At 41.8% G+C, this 24,018-nt stretch overlaps 1 protein-coding gene across 1 annotated transcript; it reads right to left on the reverse strand.

Annotated features, from left to right (window-relative positions):
- Positions 1–637: 637 nt before the first annotated feature.
- On the reverse strand, positions 638–22,625 carry btaf1 (BTAF1 RNA polymerase II, B-TFIID transcription factor-associated). The gene is made up of 38 exons (XM_068567291.1): positions 22,197–22,625; positions 20,678–20,801; positions 20,245–20,359; positions 18,830–18,970; positions 17,361–17,560; positions 16,452–16,576; positions 15,985–16,114; positions 15,832–15,894; positions 15,622–15,711; positions 15,441–15,536; positions 15,072–15,248; positions 14,782–14,922; positions 14,573–14,697; positions 13,894–14,014; positions 13,564–13,668; positions 13,221–13,370; positions 12,317–12,459; positions 12,017–12,191; positions 11,709–11,912; positions 10,950–11,370; positions 10,504–10,688; positions 10,250–10,406; positions 9,691–9,800; positions 9,253–9,454; positions 8,947–9,095; positions 8,642–8,794; positions 8,000–8,121; positions 7,121–7,288; positions 6,747–6,824; positions 6,509–6,638; positions 6,282–6,423; positions 6,039–6,169; positions 5,608–5,730; positions 5,207–5,359; positions 4,310–4,521; positions 4,059–4,218; positions 3,326–3,496; positions 638–1,689 (listed from the first exon to the last, which is right to left on the reverse strand). The coding sequence occupies exons 1-38, from the start codon at positions 22,208–22,210 to the stop codon at positions 1,549–1,551; spliced, it is 5,547 nt and encodes a 1,848-aa protein (XP_068423392.1). The 5' UTR covers positions 22,211–22,625; the 3' UTR covers positions 638–1,548.
- Positions 22,626–24,018: the final 1,393 nt, after the last annotated feature.

Consider the following 24,018-nt stretch of genomic DNA (forward strand, 5'->3'; position numbering starts at 1 on the left):
TGCTGCCCATTTTGATCTCAAGTGGGCCGGACCAGTAAAATCACAGCATAATAATGCATAAATGACTATATTTCTCAGTTTAAATCATTGGTGAAGGTTTTTGAATGATAAACCCTATTTTAAGGTGTTTCAACAATGAACTATAAACATAAAGACCAAAAATTCAGACATCAGCCCTGTGTTTATCTGCCTGGGCTCTCCTCTGCAGATTCCCTCGCTTTGTGACACGTGTGTGACGCCACTTTCATGATGTGATCCATTTTTAACGACTTCCAACACAATAATATCAGTTCTCACATCAATTGTGGCTGTGGATCAATGGTTTGCATGTCTGTTTTACAAGCAGAGAATCAGAGGTTTAGCGTTGACTGTCAGCCTAGATACAGTGCTAAAGAGAAACCTAGGGTTCTTATTTTTAGCTATTTTAGGCTGCGGCGGCATTACCGAGTGCAGCTGAAGCCGCTGCAGCCTTTTTTCAAGAAGCAAAGCTGTGATAGAGCTGTTATTGATCCTTTTGTATGCAGTACTTGCATCAAAGGACTAATGTCTTATTAGTATTACTCTTCTTGGATGTACAACCACACCATCTAAAGGCCATCTTTGTTCACACGCAAAAAAGAAAAGTATGTAGTTCAAAGGTCTGTAGAATTTATTCCAATTCCACCATCATAAACAAAAAGCAGCAATTACAGGAATATGTACAATTGTTTTCTTTTCGTTAAAATAGTGGTGGCAAGCTTCAGGTACCAGTTTCAGCTTGGCCCCATTTCAGTCTCTGTAATGCTGCTTCGAGTGCAGTGCTCTCCTCACGGGTTGTCGTCGCACCACATTTCAACACCAAGTGTTTCTCCGCGAAAAGCCTCTCGAGGATGGGAGTTGTCGTCACGGCGGTCACCAGCGTGCTACAAAAAGCCAGAGCAGCGGGATGACGTCCTGCGTTCTCCTCCAGCGAGCTGGTCGCTTTCACCTCCGCCCGCTCCCCTTGTTTGTGTCTGTAAGAGGTGTTGACGGGTGTGGCTGGGTATCGCAGTGCTTTTAAGACGATGTGATGAAGGTGGGGGAAGAAGAGTGATAGTGGGGCAGATGGGAGGAAAGTACAGGTGTCTGAAGCAGTTAACACTCGATGAAATGGAGTAAGAGGAGGCGGGGGGTTAAGAGTAGCCCTTGACGCCGTCACTACAGGAGACCACTATGATTATGATGCGCTGTATAAAGTCGCTGTAAACTCATGTGGGTGATTTAAACACTGTTCGTCGCAGATTGCAGCATCATCATGCCATTAAATTCTGTCAAAGAGGGCTCGTTGAAAACTAGGGTGTTAGCCTTAACAAAGAATTAAGAGTCAGCTGACCGTGTACGGACATATCATTGTTGTTGAAGCAAATTTGTTACTCCTTTTGTGACTTCTTATAGTTGCCTTGTTTAATGGGTGTGGGGTGTGCATGTGTGTGTGTGGCTTGGGTGCGGAAAGAACACAGCAGAGAGTCTCCTCAGCGCTCTGACCAGGTCCTGCTCGGCCAGCATATGGAGGCTGGAGGTTGTGGCGCGCTACTGCAGGGAGTGCATGAAGCTGTCCAGGTTGTACTCTGTGTCGTACTGCTGCTGGTCCCATAACTCGCCCAGCCCGTCCAGCACCGACTTCATGGAGGTCTTTTCTGAGGTCGCCGACGACTGCTCCCCCTTCTCACCCTGAAACATGTTCATAGACAAGACCGTTCAGCCAAACATGACGGGGTTAAACAGTTTATAATGGTGTTTTCAGGATACATAAGCATTTTGTCATTCCCCCTAAAGCAGACTGGACTGGTAGTTTTTTTTAATCTTATGAGAAATTAAAAAAACTAGGGCTGCAACAATGAATCGATAAAAATTGATTATTGAAAAAGTTGGCAACGAATTTCATTATTGATTTGTTGTGTCACGCGATTATTACGCCACTCATTAAGTTGCGGAGATGTTTGAGTATTAAACAAAACAGTTGAGTGGAGCAGAGCGGAGCAGGCAGAAGGTCCAGGAGCTTCTGGTGCAGCCCGTTGTATCCTCTCTATGTCACTGCATAGTCACGTTGCGTGTACAATAACGTAGCAGCTAGGCTAACCGTTGTCGCTAGCTCGCTAGCTAGTCTTTCATTCCCTGTGTTTGAGCCGCGCTGTGGGTTAGATAACGTCTTCATTTTAAAATACTGCAAGGGCTTAAAGAGAAGCAACGCGTAAATATCTCCTCTGAGGTGCAGAACACAGACCTGCGTTCAACAGTCCGATATAAAGTGGCTTCATGCAGAGGAAGTGCTGCTGGGATTTGTAGTTCGATATCTAATTAATAACCTTTATTTGGGTAACGTACAGTCCGTGAGTTATCCGTTGATACATTGAGTGGTTACTTCTGTAATTGTCATCTTTTGTTCTTCAAGTTCTGAGTGTGTACATGTGCGAGTGTGTGTTTGTGTGTGCATGTCTGAGTGTGGAGAACAAGTTCTGACATTAAACAAATGCTGTTAAGTTTTGTGATTTGTATGTCTTTATTTTTTATAAATTCTTAATTAAGATTTTTTGCACTGAATTTGCACTGTCAGTTCTGTTTTTGTACTCCAAGAACGCAAATTAATGCTTTAAAATTATAATTTTTTTTGTCCACAACGAAAAAAAAAAAAAGATTATTAAAATAATTGTTAGTTGCAGCCCGAGTTTGAACCCCAGATGCCTCTCAGCTCCAAACACATTCAGATGGTTTAAAACAGCAGCCTCACTCATTAAATACGTGAAATTTGTGACACCGCTCGGCCCTGAATTCTAATGTGATATTTCTTGAAAAAGGTGGGATCACTTCTTACAACGTCAGCTGGGGCAGGCAAAGTGGGGTCCCTCTGCTATAATAAGCTGCGGGCATGTGATCTGTATCTGAATAATGACATCTGATCCTCGGGCCTTTGCATTTACATCTGGTAATAATGAGCAGTCATTATCCGTTTCTGGCCTTATTGTGGTCAGAGCTCAACTTGCTAATTAGTTGGGCAGCGGATTTGCCCCCGGTTTAGTGAGGCAATGCCACGGTGTCATTCATTTCTAAAAATCACTTTTACGAGATGCTACATGCTAGTTCTAGCTTTTGCCCAGGCTCGCTTCAGGTAGCAGGACGAGGGTGAGAGTTATGTGACCATTGACATTGCGAGGTAGATTTGTTTCTTAAATGTTTCCATGAGGTAAAGATCACATTTATACCAGACTGTCAACCCCTTACTTAAATAATAAAAAAAGACATTGTTTAGCTCTCCACTTCCCAACAGGTTTCTCAGCACGTTTGTGGCAGAAACCCTGAGAGGTCTCACCTTGTCGAGACTGAAGAGGTTGAGGAGCTGGTCCGTGCCCATGCTCTGCAGGCTGGCGTTGTCTTGGCTGATGACAGTGTTGGCGATGCTTATCTTGAACTTCTGCAGACCCATAATCTTCTCCTCCAGCGTGCCCCGTGTGATCAGCCTGTACACGTTCACGACCCGTTTCTGAATACCACACACACACACAACAAGGAGTGTAAACAGAAGGTATTGGACATGGAGGACGGGTAAATTTAATTTTACTTGAGTCATTTTGCATCACTGGTTTGGTACAAGACTAGCAGTGTCACGCGATCCAAAGCTGCTCAAAAAGGGAGGAAACTAATAAACTAGGAAACAGATGAACATGTTACATCCGTCTTGGATTCTCGGGTCCTCAGCGCACCACTTAATGGGCCAAGGATGTACTGGCAAATGGTTAGAATAAATGGAAAAAAAGTTTGGCATTTACAAAAGATGGTAAAATTGGTATCTAAATGAGCTTATGAATTCAATAGTTTTGTCCAACAAGAAAGAGATGAGAGAGACAACCAGGTACCTAAATTCATAACTGTAGGCAGTGATGAGTGAGCAGAATATGTAATTTGTTCCTTACAGCCCATTTCACACAGAAGTGGGCCTTGAGTTACAACATGTTGACTACCTTCAAATGTAAATGTTTTTGGGATGTGATCTCGGTGGTTTACAAGAGCTGTTTATGTAGCTGTGTGTGTTCTGCTGTACGTACCTGTCCTATTCTATGGGCACGATCCATTGCCTGAAGGTCCCTCATAGGGTTCCAGTCGTGTTCCACAAACACCACGGTGTCGGCCCCCGTCAGGTTCAGACCCAGACCCCCGACATGGGTGGTCAGCAGCAGCACGTCGATGGATGGGTCGTTGTTGAATCTAAGATTCAGAGGGAAGAACTGAACAATATAACAGGGGAAGCGAGGTGGCGTTCTGGGCCGGAGACACTGTATAAATTCAACCCACTGACCTGGAAACGATGGAGTGACGCAGGCCGGCCTGCACACTGCCGTCCAGCCTCAGGTAGGTGACAGAGGGCAGTTTGGCTTTCAGAAGGTCGCGCTCTACAATATCCAGCATACTCTTGAGCTGGCAGAAAATGAGTACACGGTGCTGGGCCACGACTGCCTCGGTGCTCCCATCTGATCCTCCACCGCTTCCTAGACCGCAGTCCAACAGCAACTGAGAACAGAGAACGTGTTGGAGCCACAGCATGAGATGGGGGAGAGGTCGACCGTTACAGTGGAGCGACAAAGCAAAATAATAAGAATAGCGTTTCAATGAGGCAAACAATCTTGGTCAAGACTGTGTTCTCATGGGTCAATGATCAGGGCTCGAGAGCCAACTAGCTGTTAAGAGCCTGTGGGCAGGCTTGGCAAAAAAAAAAAAACGTCGCTAACAGGTAACATTTGGCGGTTGCATTGAGTTACAATATGGTGTTGTGAAGATTTGTATTGGGTGATGGTAAATTACAAAGTTATTGTGATGTGTTCAAATGTAATCTTGTAAAATGTAGCTGTTGGCGAGAAACCTGAAATGGATGAACGAGGATTATTAGAAAAAAATAAAAATAAAAAAAAGAACAGCGTGCCCAAGCATTTATAAAGGTGTGTGTGTTGAATTATGTTTGGAATTTTTTTAAATTTTTCTTTTTGTTTTACTGTCGTGTTAAATGGGTTTCGAGAATCGTGGGACTGCGTGAAGTCTTTGGTTCATGATCTTTTAACTCCATTCTTAGGCAAGCATATTACTTTAATGAAAACATAATTGGATAATTGGATATAATCCACATATAAGGCAAGTCCAAAATGTGGTCGACGCAAGCAGAAGTGATGCAGCGGATCCAGAAGACTTCCCTGCACGTTACCTGTTTGAGAGCAGAGAGTTTGGGTGCGTGCTGAAGGTCCCGCAGGCTGGAGCTCTGAGCTGCGAGCTGCTCGGTAATGCGTTTGTACTCGGGATGCTGCGGGGTCAACACCAAACTCGGGTGGTTACACAGCTTCCTCAGGTATTGCAGAGCCTGAAAGAACGGAGGTAAATATTACTGCATGACCATAATGAGATGCATTTGCATTTTTTTTATTAAAAAGCACACACAAGTACCAACAATTAATGTTTTCATTCCAAACCAGTGCACCTCTTCTGTGTGAAACACAATCCAAATGCATTCTATTAATCAACAGGTGGCGATAGTTTGCCAAGCAACGCAACGACAAAAAGAATTGCAACAAGGCCACTTTAACTATGGTGTCAGACAGAAACCAGCACCTGGAAGACATGGCCTGTGGCCTTCAGTTTAGGCTTCTCCTCCTCTCCTGCAGCAGTATTAGAGATGCTGTCCTCCACACTGGCCTTGGCTCGAGACTTTGCAAAGTCCTCGTACAACTGAACCTGCAGGGTGTGAGAAAGCAAACCATGTTGTTACTCAGAGGTTTGGTCACTATCTAGCTGTAGTTCCTATGGAAACCAGTTTTAAGCAAGAACTAGGCAAGCATGTATCCCATCTGCTTTAAGTGTACATACTAAACCTATATGCTTGGCCTATAATAAAATTACTAGCTCATTTTACTCAAAAGAAGACGGTAGAATGAGTAAAATATACCAAATCACGAGAATATAGCAATGGTAAAAAAAAAAAAAGGCAAAGCTGAGGCTCTAATACTTTTCATTGGCAATAGTTACAGTGGTACTCTAAGTACCTGTAGAGGACTCAGGTTGCAGTAATAGTCCTGAATTATTTTAGGAGGAAGGTCCTGGAGGACATCCTCTTTCATCCTCCTCAGAAGGAAGGGGAGCACCTGTCGATGTAGAGCCTCCATCGCCAGGACACCTGAGAGGAAGGAACTGATATTAACCTGAAGTCTTAATTTATAAAAATGTAAAAAATGAAGAGGAGGTTAGGAAAAGCAGTATTTCAATAGAAATCAGCAACATTTACAGACCTGCTTCCTGCTCCCGTGAGGAACTTTTGGCATCTCGGCTGGCCAGGATAGGTTTACCGTAACGAGCGGCAAACTGTCGTTCTGTTCCAAGAAAACCCGGCATGAGGAAGTCAAACAATGACCAGAGCTCCAGGACGTTGTTCTGGGGGACAGACGAGAATGTAGACTGGTCACGCTCCGACGAGTAAACAAGAACAATTTCAAGAGCCAGGCGGCTATGAGCTCACCTGAATGGGTGTTCCTGACAAGATGATTCTGAAGTTGGCAGCCAACTGCTTAATAGCTTTAGAGAGTTTGGTTTTCCCGTTCTTGATGACATGACCCTCATCAAGGATGCAGTAATTGAATTTGATATTCCTAAAAACAATTACAAAAATAGAAATCCAGAGAGAAAAAGTTTGTTAAAACCTGAGGTGCCTTGCTCCTAAGTAAAAAAAAAATATTTTAGAATGAAATTACACGCACCTAAAAAAGTCGATGTCATTCCGTACAACATCGTAAGAGGCTACTACAAGGTTGTGTTTTTTCACTTGGTGCTGAAGCCTGGAAAAGAAAGAGGAACATCTTTGCTTAGGTTCAGAAATTTTGTACAAAGACGTAAACTACCACCCGTGATTCACTCTCAACCAATCAGAATGCTTGATTTGATCTACCCGTATTATAATGTATATTACAGTCAGCACTTTTTTTATGTCAGTTTGGATTAATTATCATGCACTATATCCTTTAGTCCACTGTATTTATGCTGAAGGCGTTAAGACTTTCAAAACTGAATGAGGAGATAAATCATTCTTGGCAAGCTGACCAGAATTTTCACCTAAAATCTGACTCAGCCTTACCGCATTCGTTCTGTAGGAGGCCCAGTGTAGTGCAGTGGGTTGAGGTATTCTTTGGTGCAGAATTTGCCCACTTCATCCACCCAGTGACCAGTCAGTGTGGGAGGACAAACCACCAGAGAGGGCAGGGGTGTGCTGTCTGCGGCCTTTGTCTTGGCATATTCCTGCGCCCTGAAAATACAAACATACAGAAGGCTGAGTTACATTTACTTTATAATAAAAAAAAAAATACAAATTAAAAAAAAGGAACAAAACTGAGACAAATCACTGTTGACGCTGAAACTGACAAACCCCTGCTTTGTCCATTGTTCCACAGCATGTGGAATTGAGGTCAGACATGAATAGCATATCATACAAGACTATTCAATATTCACCAGATTTTAGCTCAACATTTGAGGGAAATTCACTACTTTTTTTTTCTCTCCTATGAATTTAGCTAAACCAACTGCTTTGTATTTGTGATTCATCTTATTAAATTTCAGCTCATGTATTTTTTGGGGGGAAGGGCGGGGGGTGCAGACTGGACAATAATTCAGTCTCAAGCGGATATGAATTGTTTTTACATTACAAATTGTTTACATTAACTTAAAATCACAAGACAAAGCATGCCTTAATCACCTTACATTGTGATTCACTAGTTCAATACTTTGTGATTTAGTAGTACACATACTATATCGTAGTATATTAATATCCAACTATGATTTCACACATCAGCATATAAACTGCTTAAAATAGATACTATTGATTTGGATTAATATGTAACTATAAACCATAGTATGAGTGCCGATGGGTCTAAATGGTACAACATAGTGTTGGTTAAGTGGCTGTGGAGATCAATCAGCGTGCTGACGCTGCAGAGTTAAACAACAATATTTGGACTACCTGAGGTAGTAATCCCCTGCCAAAATGCAGATGGACTGCAGCGTCTTGCCGAGGCCCATGTCGTCACACAGGATCCCGTGCAGCTTGTATTTGTTCAGGAAGGACAACCAGTTCACTCCATCCTGCAAGATGACAAAGACACACACTGAAATAGACAATAAAAGCAGCCTATCCATTGGAAAGACAGCTTGTTTCAGGGCAACATTTCCTTCTAAATCAGTTACAGTTGAGCAGTACGTTAGACAATTTAAATAGTTGCTATACTATTGGTCTTCTTCCCCACTCAGTTAATTAAAGGGATAGGTGGCTGGTCTCAGCTGAGCTCTTTCAACATTTCTAGAAGGAACCTGCACACATACACCATCTCCATTGAGTGCTTTAAAAAAAAAGGTACTCTGTCAAGAAAACCATTTGCTGTCAGTGCCTCGTTTTGTTTTTTTTACATTTAGCCTGCAGCAAAGAAAATCACTCATCCCTGAATCTGACAGAACAACCTTGATCAGACTCAAGGTGAAGAGGCAGCTCAGGCACAAAACACTAAAGTATCCCAGGAGTTGTTTAAAAACACAGGCATGGAATCATTTATCTGCTGCTTGAGGGGGTATTGCAGAGACTCAATGGACCTTGAAAACTGACACCCACCTGCTGGTACTTCCTGAGCTCAGCCTTAATTGGAACAGGGATCTTGTAGTTCTCCAATTTTCTACTATCTAGTAGTTGCTCCAGGAAGTGGCGTTCTCTGGCCTTTTGGCGGATCAAGTCAGCGGACATAGCTGGGGGGTCTGGTATACCGGCCTGGTGGACAACAGAGGGAAGAAACGCTTAGGAGCAAAGCGCTGGGTAACAACATTGCGCTGTTAGTGTAACAGCCAGTGAGTGTTTAAGTCAATTTGCAGGGATTTTTAACTTTGCATGAAAAAAATGTGCATCCGTTTGTTGGTTCCTACCTCGAGGGGCAACAGGCGAATGAGAGTGGCAAAGCACTGCGTGGCCATGAAACGAATGCTATCACTGGGGTCACTCATGCGGCCCAGCACTGGCACTACGAGCAGCACAATGTAGGGCACAATGTCCACATCAAGCTGCTCCATGACACCTGGAGACAGGTTAGTCAAGGACAGTACTGTGTGGAAATGACACGGCAACAACTACAAGGTCTATGCTTTTAGTAAATTAGTAAAACAAAACAAATAGAAACACATTTCCATTGTGCTGGCTAAGGAAATGGAGTCAAGCCACCATGTGAAGGATACAGGCCAAAGCCTCGATGGCACCCTCCTGTTTGGTGCAGTCGTTGATAGCAGCTAACCAGGGGAGGACACACTCGAGGAAACTGTTCATGGTCTCCAGCATGGCTATCTTACTGAGCACGCCCACACAGCGTGCTGCCATATGACGCACCGCTGTGTACGGGTGCTGCAGGCAGGTGAACAGATGGGGGAGATGCTCCAGCAGCTAGAGGCAAAAAAAGAAAAAACATTCAAGAATTTGTTTGCGTTATAAAAGTTGGTTTAAGATGCATTTCCCCCCCAATACTTTTACGTTCATTTCGAAACAGACACTGACGGCCCAAAGGAGCAGATCAAGAACAATATTAAAGTGTTAAGTCTTCATATGACCTAATTAGAATTTTAAATCAATGAGAGGACTCCGGTAAATGGTGGTATAGAAGTAGGGCAGAGCAGTCGTACCAAAGGCTTGAGTTCAGCAGCCATAGCACCAGCCATGACCTCCAGCACTTGTAGAGAGTTGACCAGTTCCTGAGCGGCAGCGTCTCCCCTCTCCAGCTGGACCGGCCTATCTAGAGCACACAATAGAGAACAATGATTCAGAGTACATACATTATGGACTCCCTGAAATATAAAGTCCTGGAATATGAAGAATCAAGTTTCTTGGTCAATTTAGGTGAAGTGAACGATATTTATTGGTCCTTTAATAAATCCATCATGGGCCACACGTCAACTGTCTGACAAATAATGGATAACAGAACACCTCAACAACAATATAGACTTTTAGGCATCTGATATACGTAGTAATCATACAAAAAAAATAAAAAATTTAAATCTTGAAACTGAGCATATACTTTCATCAAAATCACAAGCTATGAATCATGAGCCTACACTGCTCCAGACCATTAAAAAAGGCAAAAACCCTGCAAGCCAATAAATACTTGGTGACGTGTTTACCCTTTATTAAAATACCCATTACTCTCGTGTATAGATTAAAATCTGATCAACCCTATCAACATACCAAGTTGATGATTTTCAGTCACGACCGTCCTCAGTGGTCCCACTGTGTTCTCCCACAAGTACGGCAGAGATTTGGTGAAGTCTGCACCAAAGTGCTTGGCAACAGTTGTCAGGGAGAACTCTGCCCCTCGCCTCTGAATAAGAAAAGGCTTTTTGCTCTAAAAAAGGGAACGGATCACATTAAAAAAAAAACCAAAGGGTAAACAACCCGTTGATCCAAATGTGAGGAACATGTACGACATTAGCTCTCTGTACCTCGTCGTTATCAGTGCAGATGGTGCTGCCAGGTGGAAGCTCTGTGGAGGGATTTTTGGGGGCTTTTGGGGCTGGCCCCCTCTTACTGGTGATGGCAAACGCTGCCCTTTGATGGCGGTACAGAGTGATTATGCCTTGGGTTTTGTTGACCATGTGATGAGTGCAATCTTTCTCCAACCCACTGCCTATGAGTATGAGCAAGGAGGGAAAAATGTTCAATAAGACATGTGATTGTTGGGATGCCATTGTATGTTTAAAATATGAAACAAAGACACCATGTCATTTCCTTCTTCACTTTAAGAATATACTACACTATGTTGTGAGTTTATTATTAAGTCAGTAGAATAAATACAAATTTTAAAAAAAAAGAAAACTTTTTTTTAAATCCTGCTGGTAGTTGACGAGTAAACTTACTGAAAATATTCTCTAGTGTCAACAACTCTTACCTTTTGCATTTTCCTGTGTGGGGGGAACGGGGCAGGCAGATGAGGGCGTGACCGCCGAGTCCATGCAGGCCGATGCGCAGAGGTTTTTAATGATTTTGGGGTTGGGGCACGGCGAGCGTCCAGCACACTGCTGCAGCAGTTTGGCTATGAAAGATGCAGCATAGCCCTGGATGAGGGCGTTCTCCTCCCGCTTGATGGTATCCATTAAAGGCCTGACCAGTGGGTTGAGCTTTTCGGGAAGCACCTGCAGGTTTATCACGGCGCAGGCCGTGACCATGTGAACGCGCAGATGTAGCTGCTGCCATTCGGTGTTTGTCTCAGTCACCGTTGCCTGGGCCTGCTGTCGTTTACTGTCCAGTGCCTGCCACTGATTGGAGATCACGTTCAAACCCGCTGTCGACTCTGTGAAGATGGCGGTTACCTAGGAAACAAGGAGGGAGAATGTGAATAGCTGGAATGGGGGATCAATGTTAAAGAGTGCAAAATTCATTGACCTTTAAAGATGGGAATTATGCTGTCATGGTCAGGAAATTAAGACCTTGACATAAACCAAATTTCAGCCAGTCATAATAAAGAGATATCTAGAAACGTCAGCCTTCAGTGTAAACCACAGTTTTTGAGTCATGTTTCTGTAAGGTGTCTATACATTGTGGAATACCAATAATAAAACCTATAACTTTGATTTAAATTTGATTCATGAAAAGGTTTCGGATTCAGTTGAGTTTTCTTATTTGTGTGCATGCATGTGGCTGCACCTACCAGGTCATTGGCTTGATCAATTGTGAAAACGCTACAATTAAGGCGGTCTTGCAGGTCTATATGGGCATCGGCCAGCAGTGCAATGAGCTGCTTGCACTCATTCTGCATGCGGGTGAAGGGGATGGCGATCTCATCGTAGTACAGGTGCTCCGACAGAATGGCTAGAAGACGAGGCTGCACCATCGATGACACCACCTGACAATCCTGAAAGGGAGAGATTGGAGAAGTCAATCGCTCATATTGCATCCAAAAAGGTGCTCTGGTTTGCCAAACTGAAATAACAAACTCAAGCATCCAAGCCTTTTCACCTTCTGCATTGCGGTCCACTCGCAAAGCACCAGAGCCACAGCTATGCGCTGCAGGGCAGACTTGGAATTGAGGTGGAAGAGCAGCAGCTGGCCTAAAGACTCAGCTGGTCGGATCTCCTGAGACGCAGCATTGAGCTGAGGGTCACAGATACACCTACACAGAGCTCCCAGCAATCTGGTTTATACAGACACAAGAGAGAGCATGGATAGTTGTTTTTTTTTGGAGAGAAAGTCATAAAGTTCACTTCAAAATTAGGACAGCTAACTTTTTAGCTTTCGATTGCAACAATTAAAACTCACTTGGCAGCCATAAGGCGAGAACGGACCACTACGTAGTCCCTCGTCAGTGGGTCGTCGGTCACCGTCTCCGCACCTGCTATGTACTCCTGAACAGTTTCTTTTACCAGAATGGTCCCTTGACGGGCTTTTGCACCAGCCTTATCCTGTTGCATCAACACAACATTCATTATTACAGTTAAATGCATAAAAGAAATGGACCTAAACATGCATTTTGTGTGGAATTATACATGTTGCTTTGCACAGGCAAAGTACCAAGCACTAAATTAAAACATTTGCCTAATTCAGATACATAATATGTAGAAATACATGTGCACATACACATAGATGTATTTTGGTGTTTGAAAATTAAAGCGATTCCCATTTTCTAATGTCGGACACGTATGAAGTTCATCTCTGTTAATTTAAACAAACCAGCAAACATGGGGCGTCTGTTACTTTTCCATTTCTTTCCTTGTACTGTTCACGCTGCTAAAGCTCAAACATACAGGCCAGGGCCGCTACCGTCACACGCTCTGCCAGTCTGTCGCCTAGCAACCTCAGCAAGGTTAATTTGCTTTGTGTGATGTCTTGAAGTCACATGCGTTATTTGCATGAACCTGCTGTTGCATGTGACTTGCGGCAGGTGTGCGCTCCTGTGCTGAGTTACGTCACACTGACGTTACAAGACTGATCTTTTCATTTACATTTTTTATCCCTCGGATGTGTTGCATGGTACAAGAAAAGGAAAAAATATAACACACACACACACCCACGAGAATAGTAAAATTGCTACCAATTAGCAGTTATTGTTGACGGAGTGGAGCATCTGAGAACAAAACTGCGACACAACTGTGACCAGCTGAAAACAATAAAGCAAGTATTACCCTTCAGTCTAATCTAGGTATGAATACAGAAAGTGTCCAACCTTGCAGCGGGCCTTTACTTCCAGCAGCATGTTGATGTCTATGGGAATTTGTGAGGCCTGCATCATGAGACAGAGCCAGGCGCCCATCCAAGGACAGCTGGCTGCTACCACGTACTGCTGCGGGGCCTGAGACAGCAGCTCCATCCACACCTGCCCAAAAACACACGGTCACAAATTATGGAAAAATCCAAAAAGGTCATCATATAAATAAGACATATTAGAAATTTGATCAATTACTTGTTCTTAGTTGAAATTTCAGTCTAGTTTCACTTGTTCCAATCATTAAACTTAAACCATCGCAGTCATTTTACACTTGAGATGAAGTGTGGGTGACACAGCATACCTTTTGAATCAGCTCAAGGATTTCCTCATTGCTTTCCAGTATGCAGGACTGGAAGATGTGCCGCAGCATATCTTGTAGGATGGGGTTGATCCACATTGCACAGTTCTGAAGAACCCCACACACCAAAAAAAAAGAAGATAAAACACTGCCCTACCAGGCACAACACATAGCCGGCATTTAAATTTTATAAAGCATCTACAGTAACTACTGGCTATTATGAACAAAAAGATGGAAATGTATGCATTTCTGACACTTTGTTAAATTCTGTATGAGATTAAATAAGTACTTTGCCACATGTATGAATATCCAATTGCTTTTAGTCAGCTTTACCACATCAGCTTTAGACAGCAGCGTGAAGAGGGTTTCCAGCGCTGCCCGTCTTACTGATGATATGGTGTGTCTCAAGAATGGCCAAACCCGAGGGACCAGTACTGTTAATGACTCCTGCATGCTAGAGTAGACAGGATACAAGAAGGGCCATGAAAGACGATCATTTTAGAGAACAAAAAAAAACCTGAATAAAATACCACCTTGTTACAATGGGTATACACTAAACCTCTGTCTAGACTCTAAGAGTCAGTGGCCATCTAATTGTGTGTGTCAAGAAAGTTTGCTCAGTGGTAGGCGTGCGTCGTCTGGTTGTTTGCGTTTATGCGAATCAAGCAGAACCAACCTCAATACGCTAAGGCCATTCAACCTCATGCGTCAAAAGTGATTTTTACATGGAACACAAATCCCAAGTAATCTAATGTATTGTTTAAATAACCAAATTGCATGACTAACTGCAGGTATTATAGTACTAAGTTATATCAAAGTACAGCTTCAAGAGAAAAAGATACTCCAGTAGCCAATGAAGCGGCCACTGAATTTATATTTGAATCTGAAGACAAAGGCCTCATTTGTCTCATTAAGAAAGTGTATTTTCGGTTTTCTGCTTAAGACAAAAAACGAAGAATTAATATTATTTTGAGGCAGCAGCCTTTACTGTCGGAACCTCTGTGAGACTGACCTGCACTGGCGGACCTGCGGGTAGGTGAGTAGTGAGGACAGCAACGTCATGATGCTGTTGGTGGAAGAAGTGAGGTCGTCCAGGTCCAAAAGAGCATCCCACAGAGTGTTCACGATGAAGGGCACCTGAGAGACAACCACAGAATTTCACAATCTACATTAAGAAACACAAAGAAAAAAAGAAAGAGAGGCACTGCCATTTAATCTGACCTTATTAGGCAGTAGCTGCACCAAGCCTTCCACCACAGGGATGAGGGATGCGGCTGCCACGGCCCTGACGTCGTCATCTAAGTCCTGTAGGCCTACAGTGATGGCAGGGAGCACCCGGTGCAGTAAGACAGAGATCAGGTCCTGAGACACAAAAGCAGCAGTTATAGTTCCAGACCACATAAAAAAATAAGCTATTTGTCCCAACAGATATGCTCCCACCTCCACAATTGATATTCATGACCATATCGCTTCATCAACAGCTCGACATATACATACAGAACACGTGGTACCTGTCGGACAGCCAGGGCATACTTGATCCCGAGCAAGCCTCCATGACGGACCTCCCACTGGTCTTCTTTTAGAAGCTTCAGCAAGACGTCAACAGTCATGGAAACACCATTTTCGTTCATGTGGCGAAGGGCCACACCAAGTGCCTGTGCGCACGTCTCCCTGACAGGAGCCACCACCTGGCAATGGGATTGGGAGGTGCCATATAGATAAAGAGCATGAATTGATCTGATTAACCAAGTCTACTTAGTGGTTTGCCAATTTATCTGGATGATAATGGATGAGTAAGGCGGTCAGCCATGTTAAATGTCCATTCCTACACGGCAAGTCTCACCTCGCATGAGTCTCAATGTGAACAAAAAAAGACCAACCTCGTCAGATACAAAGTCTCCAAAGCGGTCCAGAGCGAAGACGCAGAGCAGCCGAATGACCATGTCCTCGATCCACTCCTGATGCTGCCTCAACATCTACAGCAAAGCGTCAGACCGTTTGCGTCACGTTTAGTTCTCACAGACAAGTTAAAGCAAACCTAAGGATAAAGTTAGGCTGTACCTGCTTTGCAGTGCTTCCCACCAGCTTTCCGCCCCCAGCACCATGGGACTTGAGAATTTCTCTGAGACCTGTGCCTGCACCATGACGAATCTGGAAACAACCGCACAAACGAAACAATTATAACTTGTTTACATTCATTTTGCACTGTTCACCTGTAACTCAGCACACAATCTTGTGGTCAACTACGATTTGAATAGACTTTGTTTTTACCTCCCATGACGGATTGAAGAGGTCATTGCAGAGCTCCTCACAGAAGCTCTCCAGAGGCCACTCCTGTATTTAAAAAAGACAAAGCAATGAGACATCAGCCACAAGGCCAGGGCTCAACACCAGCGAGTTGTAAATTTGTGTTTGATTCCCCACCTCCTCTAAAAGAACGGAGTTGTCTGGAACGTTGTCAATTAAGACTTTATGCTCCGTTGCCGGTTGGTCAATGACAACGTTGGTGGTTTTCCTTCGTTTCTCATCAGGTTCCCCTTCAAAACTGTCGTTACTTAAGGAGTAATTAAAGTGAATCATATTATTAGAAGCAATCATATTATTAGAAGCAATCAATCTTTACCTAAACATTTTATTTTTGTTAACTTTCGAGACGAATTGGGTCAAAAATTATAGTGTAAACTAAAATCTTAGGTATGTTGATCTAGGGAATACTCATATGGTTGTTTATGATGGGATGAATAAAAAAAAAAAAACCTTTCAAATTGTAATAATTTGTTTAAGAGCCAGTGTTTCTCCTTGGTTCTGTCATTATCTTTTTTTTTTTTTTTTTTAGAGATGGAGTGTTTGATAACTAAACATTTTTTAGGTACAAGTAAGCGCAATTTTACCTCTTTTCATTTTGCTCCGTGTCTCTGGATCTTTGTTTGGCCACCAGCTTAGCCATCCTCTTAGCTTTATTCTTCTGACGACTGCTCATGCCAGGCCGGAACTCTGAGTCAATCAAGTCAGCAGCCTGAATGGGTTGAGAACAAAAACAGCAGAGGGGATTAGTCATTTTTAGGTCCAACTCCATGCATACGTACATCCTCAGACGCACTACAATGTAGACAAGATTACCGAATGGCTCATTTGATGAATCCATTTTCTGGCTCAAAGCACCACAAACCTCCAAAATCAACAGTGCTTCTTCTAGGCTTGCTGCATTGTCCCTCTCTGTTCATGCACAAGTCCTATTCATTATTTTATACTATGCAGGCAATTCTGCAGAGCAGGCTTGCAGTGAATGAAGACCTGTACTATACACTGCCAGTTCAAGTGCAGCTGCCAATCATTAACAGTGTTTGACATACAAAAAGGAGATTATTATATTGTAGAATCACACTGAAATATTGACATTATCTGCCTTCTACTAACTTGACACGCATGCAGCACCTCACAATAGCTAAGGCACGAAGGCCTAGAAGATCCAAGACAAACTGAAAGCACATAAGAAAATTAAAAATACCATGGACGAAATTAAAAGAGGAAGAGAAAGGAATTATTCATTTATTTTATCAGGCCAAAGAGAAGACAACTCAAGCAGCTTGATTTTTAATGGAATTGGCACACAGCATTCAACTGCTGGCAGAAGCATTAATAACAGGTGCCCATTTCTGATTATTTTCACCTATTTTTGAATGCAATAGTCATCTAAGACTAAAGCTTCCAGTAAGAGCCTTAGTGACTCAATAGACGCAAAGTGCATCCTCATGAGTTTGCTGTATTAAAAAAGGTAACTAGTTTAAAATGAGACCCACCATGAGGTTGCAGGAACTGGATCCAGCTGTGCCTTTGCTTCCATGAGCTCTAAGACCACTGGGTTGGCATGTGTAGTCCAGGTCCTCATCGTTGAACAGCTCCTCGGTGTCCATGCCGATAGCAGCACCCATGTCCAGACCAAGCTTCTTTTGAAGGAGCTTTCTCTGGCGGGCCAGACGTTCTTTAGGGTCCATCTCACCTGAGATTTAAAAAAAAAAAAAAAAAAAAAAATTTAAAAAAAAAGGACAGGACATCAGGGTAAAACTCTAGAGCATTAAAAGCAAGTACATTGTAGCTATGTGAAGAATACTGGTTGTCTGCATGTCAACATTCGGGAGCTAAATATAGCTGGGAGGCACACACGATAAAGACTGGGGTCACAAATAAATACTGGAACAGTACCTGAAACCTTTAAACCAAAAATTAATACCAATCACAGAAAACAATGAAGGGTAAAATAGAGCGCAGGACTTCAAATGACCATCCAAAGATTAGGGCTGTTCACGACCAAAGAAACTCTCAACCGGTTGTGATACAATTTCATCAACTATTTAATTCCCGTATTTTTTGCACTATAGGGCGCACTTAAAAGCCTTTAATTTTCTCAAAAAACTACAGTTCGCCATAAAATCCGAAGAGCCATATATATGGATTAATTCTGGTTTTCTTACTGACCTCTAAGTGATTTTGTGTGCTACAAGACGCCAAGTCAAAATGTTTTAGTACGACTTTGGTAAACTATAAAGCTACACCGCTTCCAGCATTACGGCTACCATAGCCAGGACATCGCAGAGTAGGTAATACATACTGTGCTTTACCATAATATTACAGTGTGTGTATAAGGACCCCAAAATGGCACCTGTCAAAAGTGTTTTACATGTAATGAGCAATTTTTTGGGGTTTTTGTGAAGACACTAACATTGAATTTAGTGGTATCAGAATGTGTTTTTTACATGTTACAACTGAACAAGGTTGGTAGTTATTGTGAATACACTCATTTGAATAATGTGGAGTTATTGTGAACGTGTTTAATAAAGTTTGACTGACTTATCTGACTGTTTTTGTTCCCTCGCTTAATGCGCCATATAATTCAGTGCGCGTTAGATATGAAAAAAAGATAAAAAATAGACCATTTATTGACAGTGCGTCTTATAATCTAGTGCGCCATATAGTGCAAAAAATACGGTAGCTGATTTCACTAAAAAGACTTGTACAAAACACCACTTTAAATATTGCTCATAACTGAAACACAGGGTTCAGATTTTAAGCTGCCCCATGGTTTCAGTCCGACAAAGACGAATTAATAACTAAATATTCATGGCTCAAATAAGTCACTTCCCACGGGTCACAGTGTACATAAAGAATGAACACAGTAATAATGTGCGTGTTTCCCCTCTAGTTGCATGTATGTTAATCAAGAGTATAAGAGCCTGGAGTTTATTGCAACCAATACAAAAACAGTACAAACCTGTTGTTTCATCCTGCAGCTCAAACTCGGCCCCCGCAGATCCCAGCAGAGAGGCCCCGTGTTTGAGAAGACGGGAGATATCAAAGTGGTAGAAACTCAACCGGTCACAAGAGTCCTCTGGAGACAAGTCTTCACTGGACTCTACAGGAAAGAAACAGGAGTCTCAAAACGGCACATCAGTCTCTCCAAATACTTATTTAGATTATGTGCACACCAACAATCAAGAGTAAGCTTATGTTTTTCAGCCAACAAAACCGCTATTTTTTAATGAATAGTCTATACAATGGAGGTATTTGAAACTGGAGATCTTACACTGTCAAGTTGTCATAGAAAAGAAAATGTTATTGTTCATAACTAAAAATTGTTAAAAAACCTTTCTGATGCACTCTGTTAAATAATACAGGTACCATCATTGATCTTAAATTAATAGTTGTATTATCAGTTTGCGATACAATAAAACTGATTGAATCAAAAAGTCTTAATGTAGCAACAAAGGAAAAGCCTTGGTCAATTCAAAGTATTTATGAGTCGTGATTAAATTACCGATTTTTTTATTTTTGGCCTTGTTTGCCTACATAGGACAGTTGATAGGAAATAAGTTAGAGTTTGTGGGTACAGCAAGTAACAGAAGGTCCGTTGCTGAAATAAAAGTTGAGACGCTGCGGCTAATCTCCCCAAAACACCAATTTCTATAAATCATACAGTCAAGTGAAAAAAACAAACGCCTACACTCTGGTTACACTGAAATATAATACGTGAAGGTTTAACCTGCTGAGAGATTGGACCAATTGCGCTCAGTTGAGGCAAAAAGGTGCATTCTTGAATCACTTAATTGATGTATTCATCATTAGATCACTTTATTGTTTATCAAACAAAAGAGAAGGCATCAAATGTTTTTCTGATGTTTTGGTGTCTCCATGTGAACTTTTCATAAAAACATTGGTAGATTGGTCTGGGGTTATATTTTACATGATGTGAGATTATGCTATTCCCATTAGTGTGAAGACCGACTGTAGAGGGTACTCTGGGGACTGAGGTAATTTTTTCGATTTTACATAATTTCTTAAAAATTCAACTTTTAAGGCAGTTTTATATGAGATGCATACCCATGTGTTACATCACAAATTAAACTTCTTTAAAGCCACAATACTCTATTGACGGTATCAAAGAGAGATACGTTTCACTTTAACTTCAGTTCCATTTCAGAAACCTCGCATGCACTTAAAACTGACAATCTTTTTAGGTGGGCCTTTTTTCCCCCACAGTGTCTTACCCCCATTCACAGGAGTGCAGTAACTCCTGTCTTCCTCTCCAAAAGAGGGGTGCACCCATACCCAATTACCTAACAGAAGCCACCTTGGAAATATTCTGAACGATCCCTTTAAAGGCAATCAAATGTGACAGAAAACACTCACCTTCTTTTGGCTTGGGCGTCGGGTCCCACTCTGGAATTTTTTTAACAATGGCCTCAACAGCTTGTCCTGCTGCTATTCGAGTGTCCCAGTTGGGACTCCTTAGGTAGGTCAAAACCTAGTAATCGACAGAAAATACATTTTAAAATGTAGGCTTCTACACATATAATATAAATAAAAACTGTACAGAGAGAAGGAAAGAGACAAGTAAAAGTAAAAACAGCAAATCGGCGGGCCCTTCCTGTTTGTAACAGTTACAGTGAAAAATAACATATAACACAATTCAATTTAGGTCACATCTAGCCCAGCAGGAATTACACTGATGGACATAATCAATATCCCATACATTTGAGTGCAGGGACAGTCAAAAATGCCCAAGTTGACATTATCTTATGGAGGCTCAAGACAGACAATTTGGACTGCGCGCCACACACACCTTTGATAGGAGGTTATTGAGTTCATGTGGGTGGAGTTTGACCACCTCTCCGAGCTGCTGGGCTGCAGCCTTCCTAGTTACTGGTGTTGTCCCGGTGTCAAGCAAGATGAACAAGCGATCGAGTCTAAAGACAAGTGACAACAAACAAAACAAAGTCAACAGAAACTTTACGGATTATGCACAATGTGCGGCACTGAACACACACACAGGTCTCTCTTCTCAAATGTTTGATGCTCTAATGTGCATGGACCATTTACTTCTTTATTCTAAACCTGATGGGGACCACAATACAGTATCTTAATGTCTTTGTGTACATTGATATGACCTTTTTTCATTACGTTCCAATGCAAAAAATAAGATAGATATAATGCTATTTGGCAAATTATTTCAAGACAACACACCAGTATTTATTTGCATGGGGGAAAAAAAAAATCAATTTTTTTTACAGTAAAACAATGTAATTATCTAAACGAACCGGTTTCTTCTACTACTTTCCCCACTAAGTCACAACCACATTACTTATGATTATTATCTAAATTTAAAAAAAATCTTATTGCGTAAAGATGACGTAAAAGCACTAATATCAAGAGGCAATTGGTCAATAATATTGTGATATTAAATGTTTTTATTATATTAGCAAATTGCCCGGGCCTAATTTGGCTTTGCACCAAGGTAACCAGTCTAATGAGCCTGGTCTTTCACTGAGGTCATTAGCTACCTATTAATAAAACGTGGAGTGGATTAGCGTTACCACTAATACTAAGGCTGAACTCCAGAGGAATTTGCATTGCTAAAAAGGAAGCGTATTGACACCACATGGAATTAACACAACAATCAAAGTGACACCAGCCAAGTGAAGATCCCAAAACACTATGTTATGAGAAGAGAAGCAGCCTGATCTCTAACAGGGTTTCAAAGAGTAACCAAACTTTAGCATCGAGGACAGGCTACGAACACCTGCACGTTGACATATTTGTTTAAACAGTGTTCCTGTTTAAGTTACCCCTCATCAGAACTCCACAGGTCGCCAATAGTGGACTCTCGTGTTCTCAAAACTGGTTTTCACGAACCCATCTTGACTAATTACACTTTTATAACGCGACCCGTTTACACACAGAGAGAGAGAGAGAGAGAGAGAGAGAGAGAGAGAGAGAGAGAGAGAGAGAGAGAGAGAGAGAGAGAGAGAGAGAGAGAGAGAGAGAGCATCAATAGCGGACCGCGAGTCCTAAAACATGAAATTCTAATTATTATTTTTTTGTTTTTTTTAATCGTGAACCGACACGTCGCACCTGCAGTAAACATTGGTCCTAATTCAGTTATGAGCCAGCGAACAGTGGCTACAATGTGTTTCTGCACTTAAGCTACACCGCGTTAGCTCGCTGGCTAACATTAGTCGGCCGTCGCCGCGCCGTTCTTGGCCAAATCAAAAGCTAACTTGTATTAGCAGGTTAGCTCAAGAACGTTAATTGGTTTGGACAGATTAAAGAAAACAGCGTCCACGGAGGCAGCCTAGCCTTACCTTGATACAGCCATTGTCACTTATTGAACGGCCTTTATCGCCCCACATTCAATAGGAAACCAGGAACCTGAGACGCGTTTCTCCCCACTGTTTAACGGCTTCCAATGCGGCAGATAACAGCAGATAGATGAAGTCATTAGCTAGTTAGCAGCTGCCGCTAGCTAGCCGAGGCCCAGGCGACGCGCTCCCGACCAGCCCGACTCGGTCTCCCGAACGGAGGAGTTCACCACCAATTCATGGCTACAAAGTTATCCCCCTTGTTTCTTCGGTATCTTCTCCCATGAAATATCGCCGAATACCATAAGCACACCAATCTATAGCTGACGTTAGCCCTCGGAACCTTTCGCAGATAAATATTTTAACCTAATAAGGTATAAAGAGTTATTTTGAAGCACGCTTAGGGCGACCCAGAAGACTGTTTTTATATGAGGAGCCATCTTGCATTTATTCCTTCCTCCACAGCGGGCGGAGGCTGATTGGCTAGAAGCATATCGGAGAGCCAATCAAAATGCACGTTAAAAGAGGAAACGAATAGAAGAAAAAAAATCGAAAAGTGATAGTTCTCAATAATGTTAGATACATTGTTGCGTCCTACGTGGCTCTATTTGATGGGAAACATAACAGACTAGTACCAAATGATTTGTGTTGTAATTGTGTATGCTCGTACAGCATATATGCAAGCTAGATATAATCCAATTGGCATGAACTGGATTTGCTTCTAAAATCCAACCAAATGTTTTTAGTTTAGATTAGTTTAGTTTTTAGATTTATTCTAAAGTGGGCATGCATTTTAACTATATTTGATTGTATTTGCTGACGTTATTCCCATTTAAAGTTGTCAATGATTCCTGAGCTGACCATGGTCCTGAAAGGCCAATGGCTAACCTAGTCCGTTTTTAAACAGAGGGTCCTCTGCCATAGCTCTGATTTAAGAATAGGAAAGAAAAATGTAGAATTTGTAATTACAAATTTTGCATAAAATAAGTGGCATTCAGCAAAGGTTAATCATGCGTGCTGTTTCAGACAAACTTGCTATTTTTTTAGGTGACATTAAGTTGATAATAATGCAGACAATTCAGGGGACATTGATTATACAACAGAATCACAACATTTAAATTACAATTTGTTGTTTTAAATAATAGTTATAGCTATTTTATTATATATATATATATATATATATATATATATATATATATATATATATATATATATATATATATATATATATAATATTTTTTACAAATACACTACATGTATTATGATGATTTTTTCCTATGAGCTTATTTTGTCATTGCACATGTCCCAGCTCCTGTGTTCCTCTGCTCTTAGCTCTGAAGCTTGCAGCTGCGGCAGTAGCATGCAGAAGGCTAAGAGCAGAACAACAGAGCGCATGCACGGCTGCTTGTTAAGGAGTCTGCTCACAGTCACAGTTAACCCCCTAACCCTGTTAAACAGCTGTTAGGGTCACCACAAAATCCACAACCCGCCACTGGATTATACTGATGGCATCTCATGATAAAAGTATTTTCAAGATGCACATTACATATGTATATCATTGTACTATGACACTGCATCTGTCAGTGCACCTATCAGACAGAATTACACACAGCTAGCATACATACGCCATACAAATGTATTTTTTTAGTAGTTTTCTTCCACAGTTTCATGAAGCATGACTAACCCATATGACGCCTCTGTGGGACTGCAGATATAAAATATGCGAATTATCTAGATGACACAATGCTGTATTGTATATATTTATTCATATTTTATGTATGTGAAAAGCAGAAAAAAATAATCCACATCATCGGAACTTTGATCT

The sequence above is a fragment of the Clinocottus analis genome, unplaced genomic scaffold (assembly GCF_023055335.1).
Source record: "Clinocottus analis isolate CAN_PGR_092001 unplaced genomic scaffold, fCliAna1.0.p SCAF_8, whole genome shotgun sequence".
Taxonomy (NCBI): Eukaryota; Metazoa; Chordata; class Actinopteri; order Perciformes; family Cottidae; genus Clinocottus; species Clinocottus analis.

Coding starts and splice junctions, on each gene's coding strand:
- btaf1 (XM_068567291.1), bottom strand. Junction 12,192..12,316: donor TCTCGCCTTATGGCTGCCAA/GTGAGTTTTAAT, acceptor TGTATAAACCAG/ATTGCTGGGAGCTCTGTGTA. Junction 11,913..12,016: donor AGTGGACCGCAATGCAGAAG/GTGAAAAGGCTT, acceptor TCTCCCTTTCAG/GATTGTCAGGTGGTGTCATC.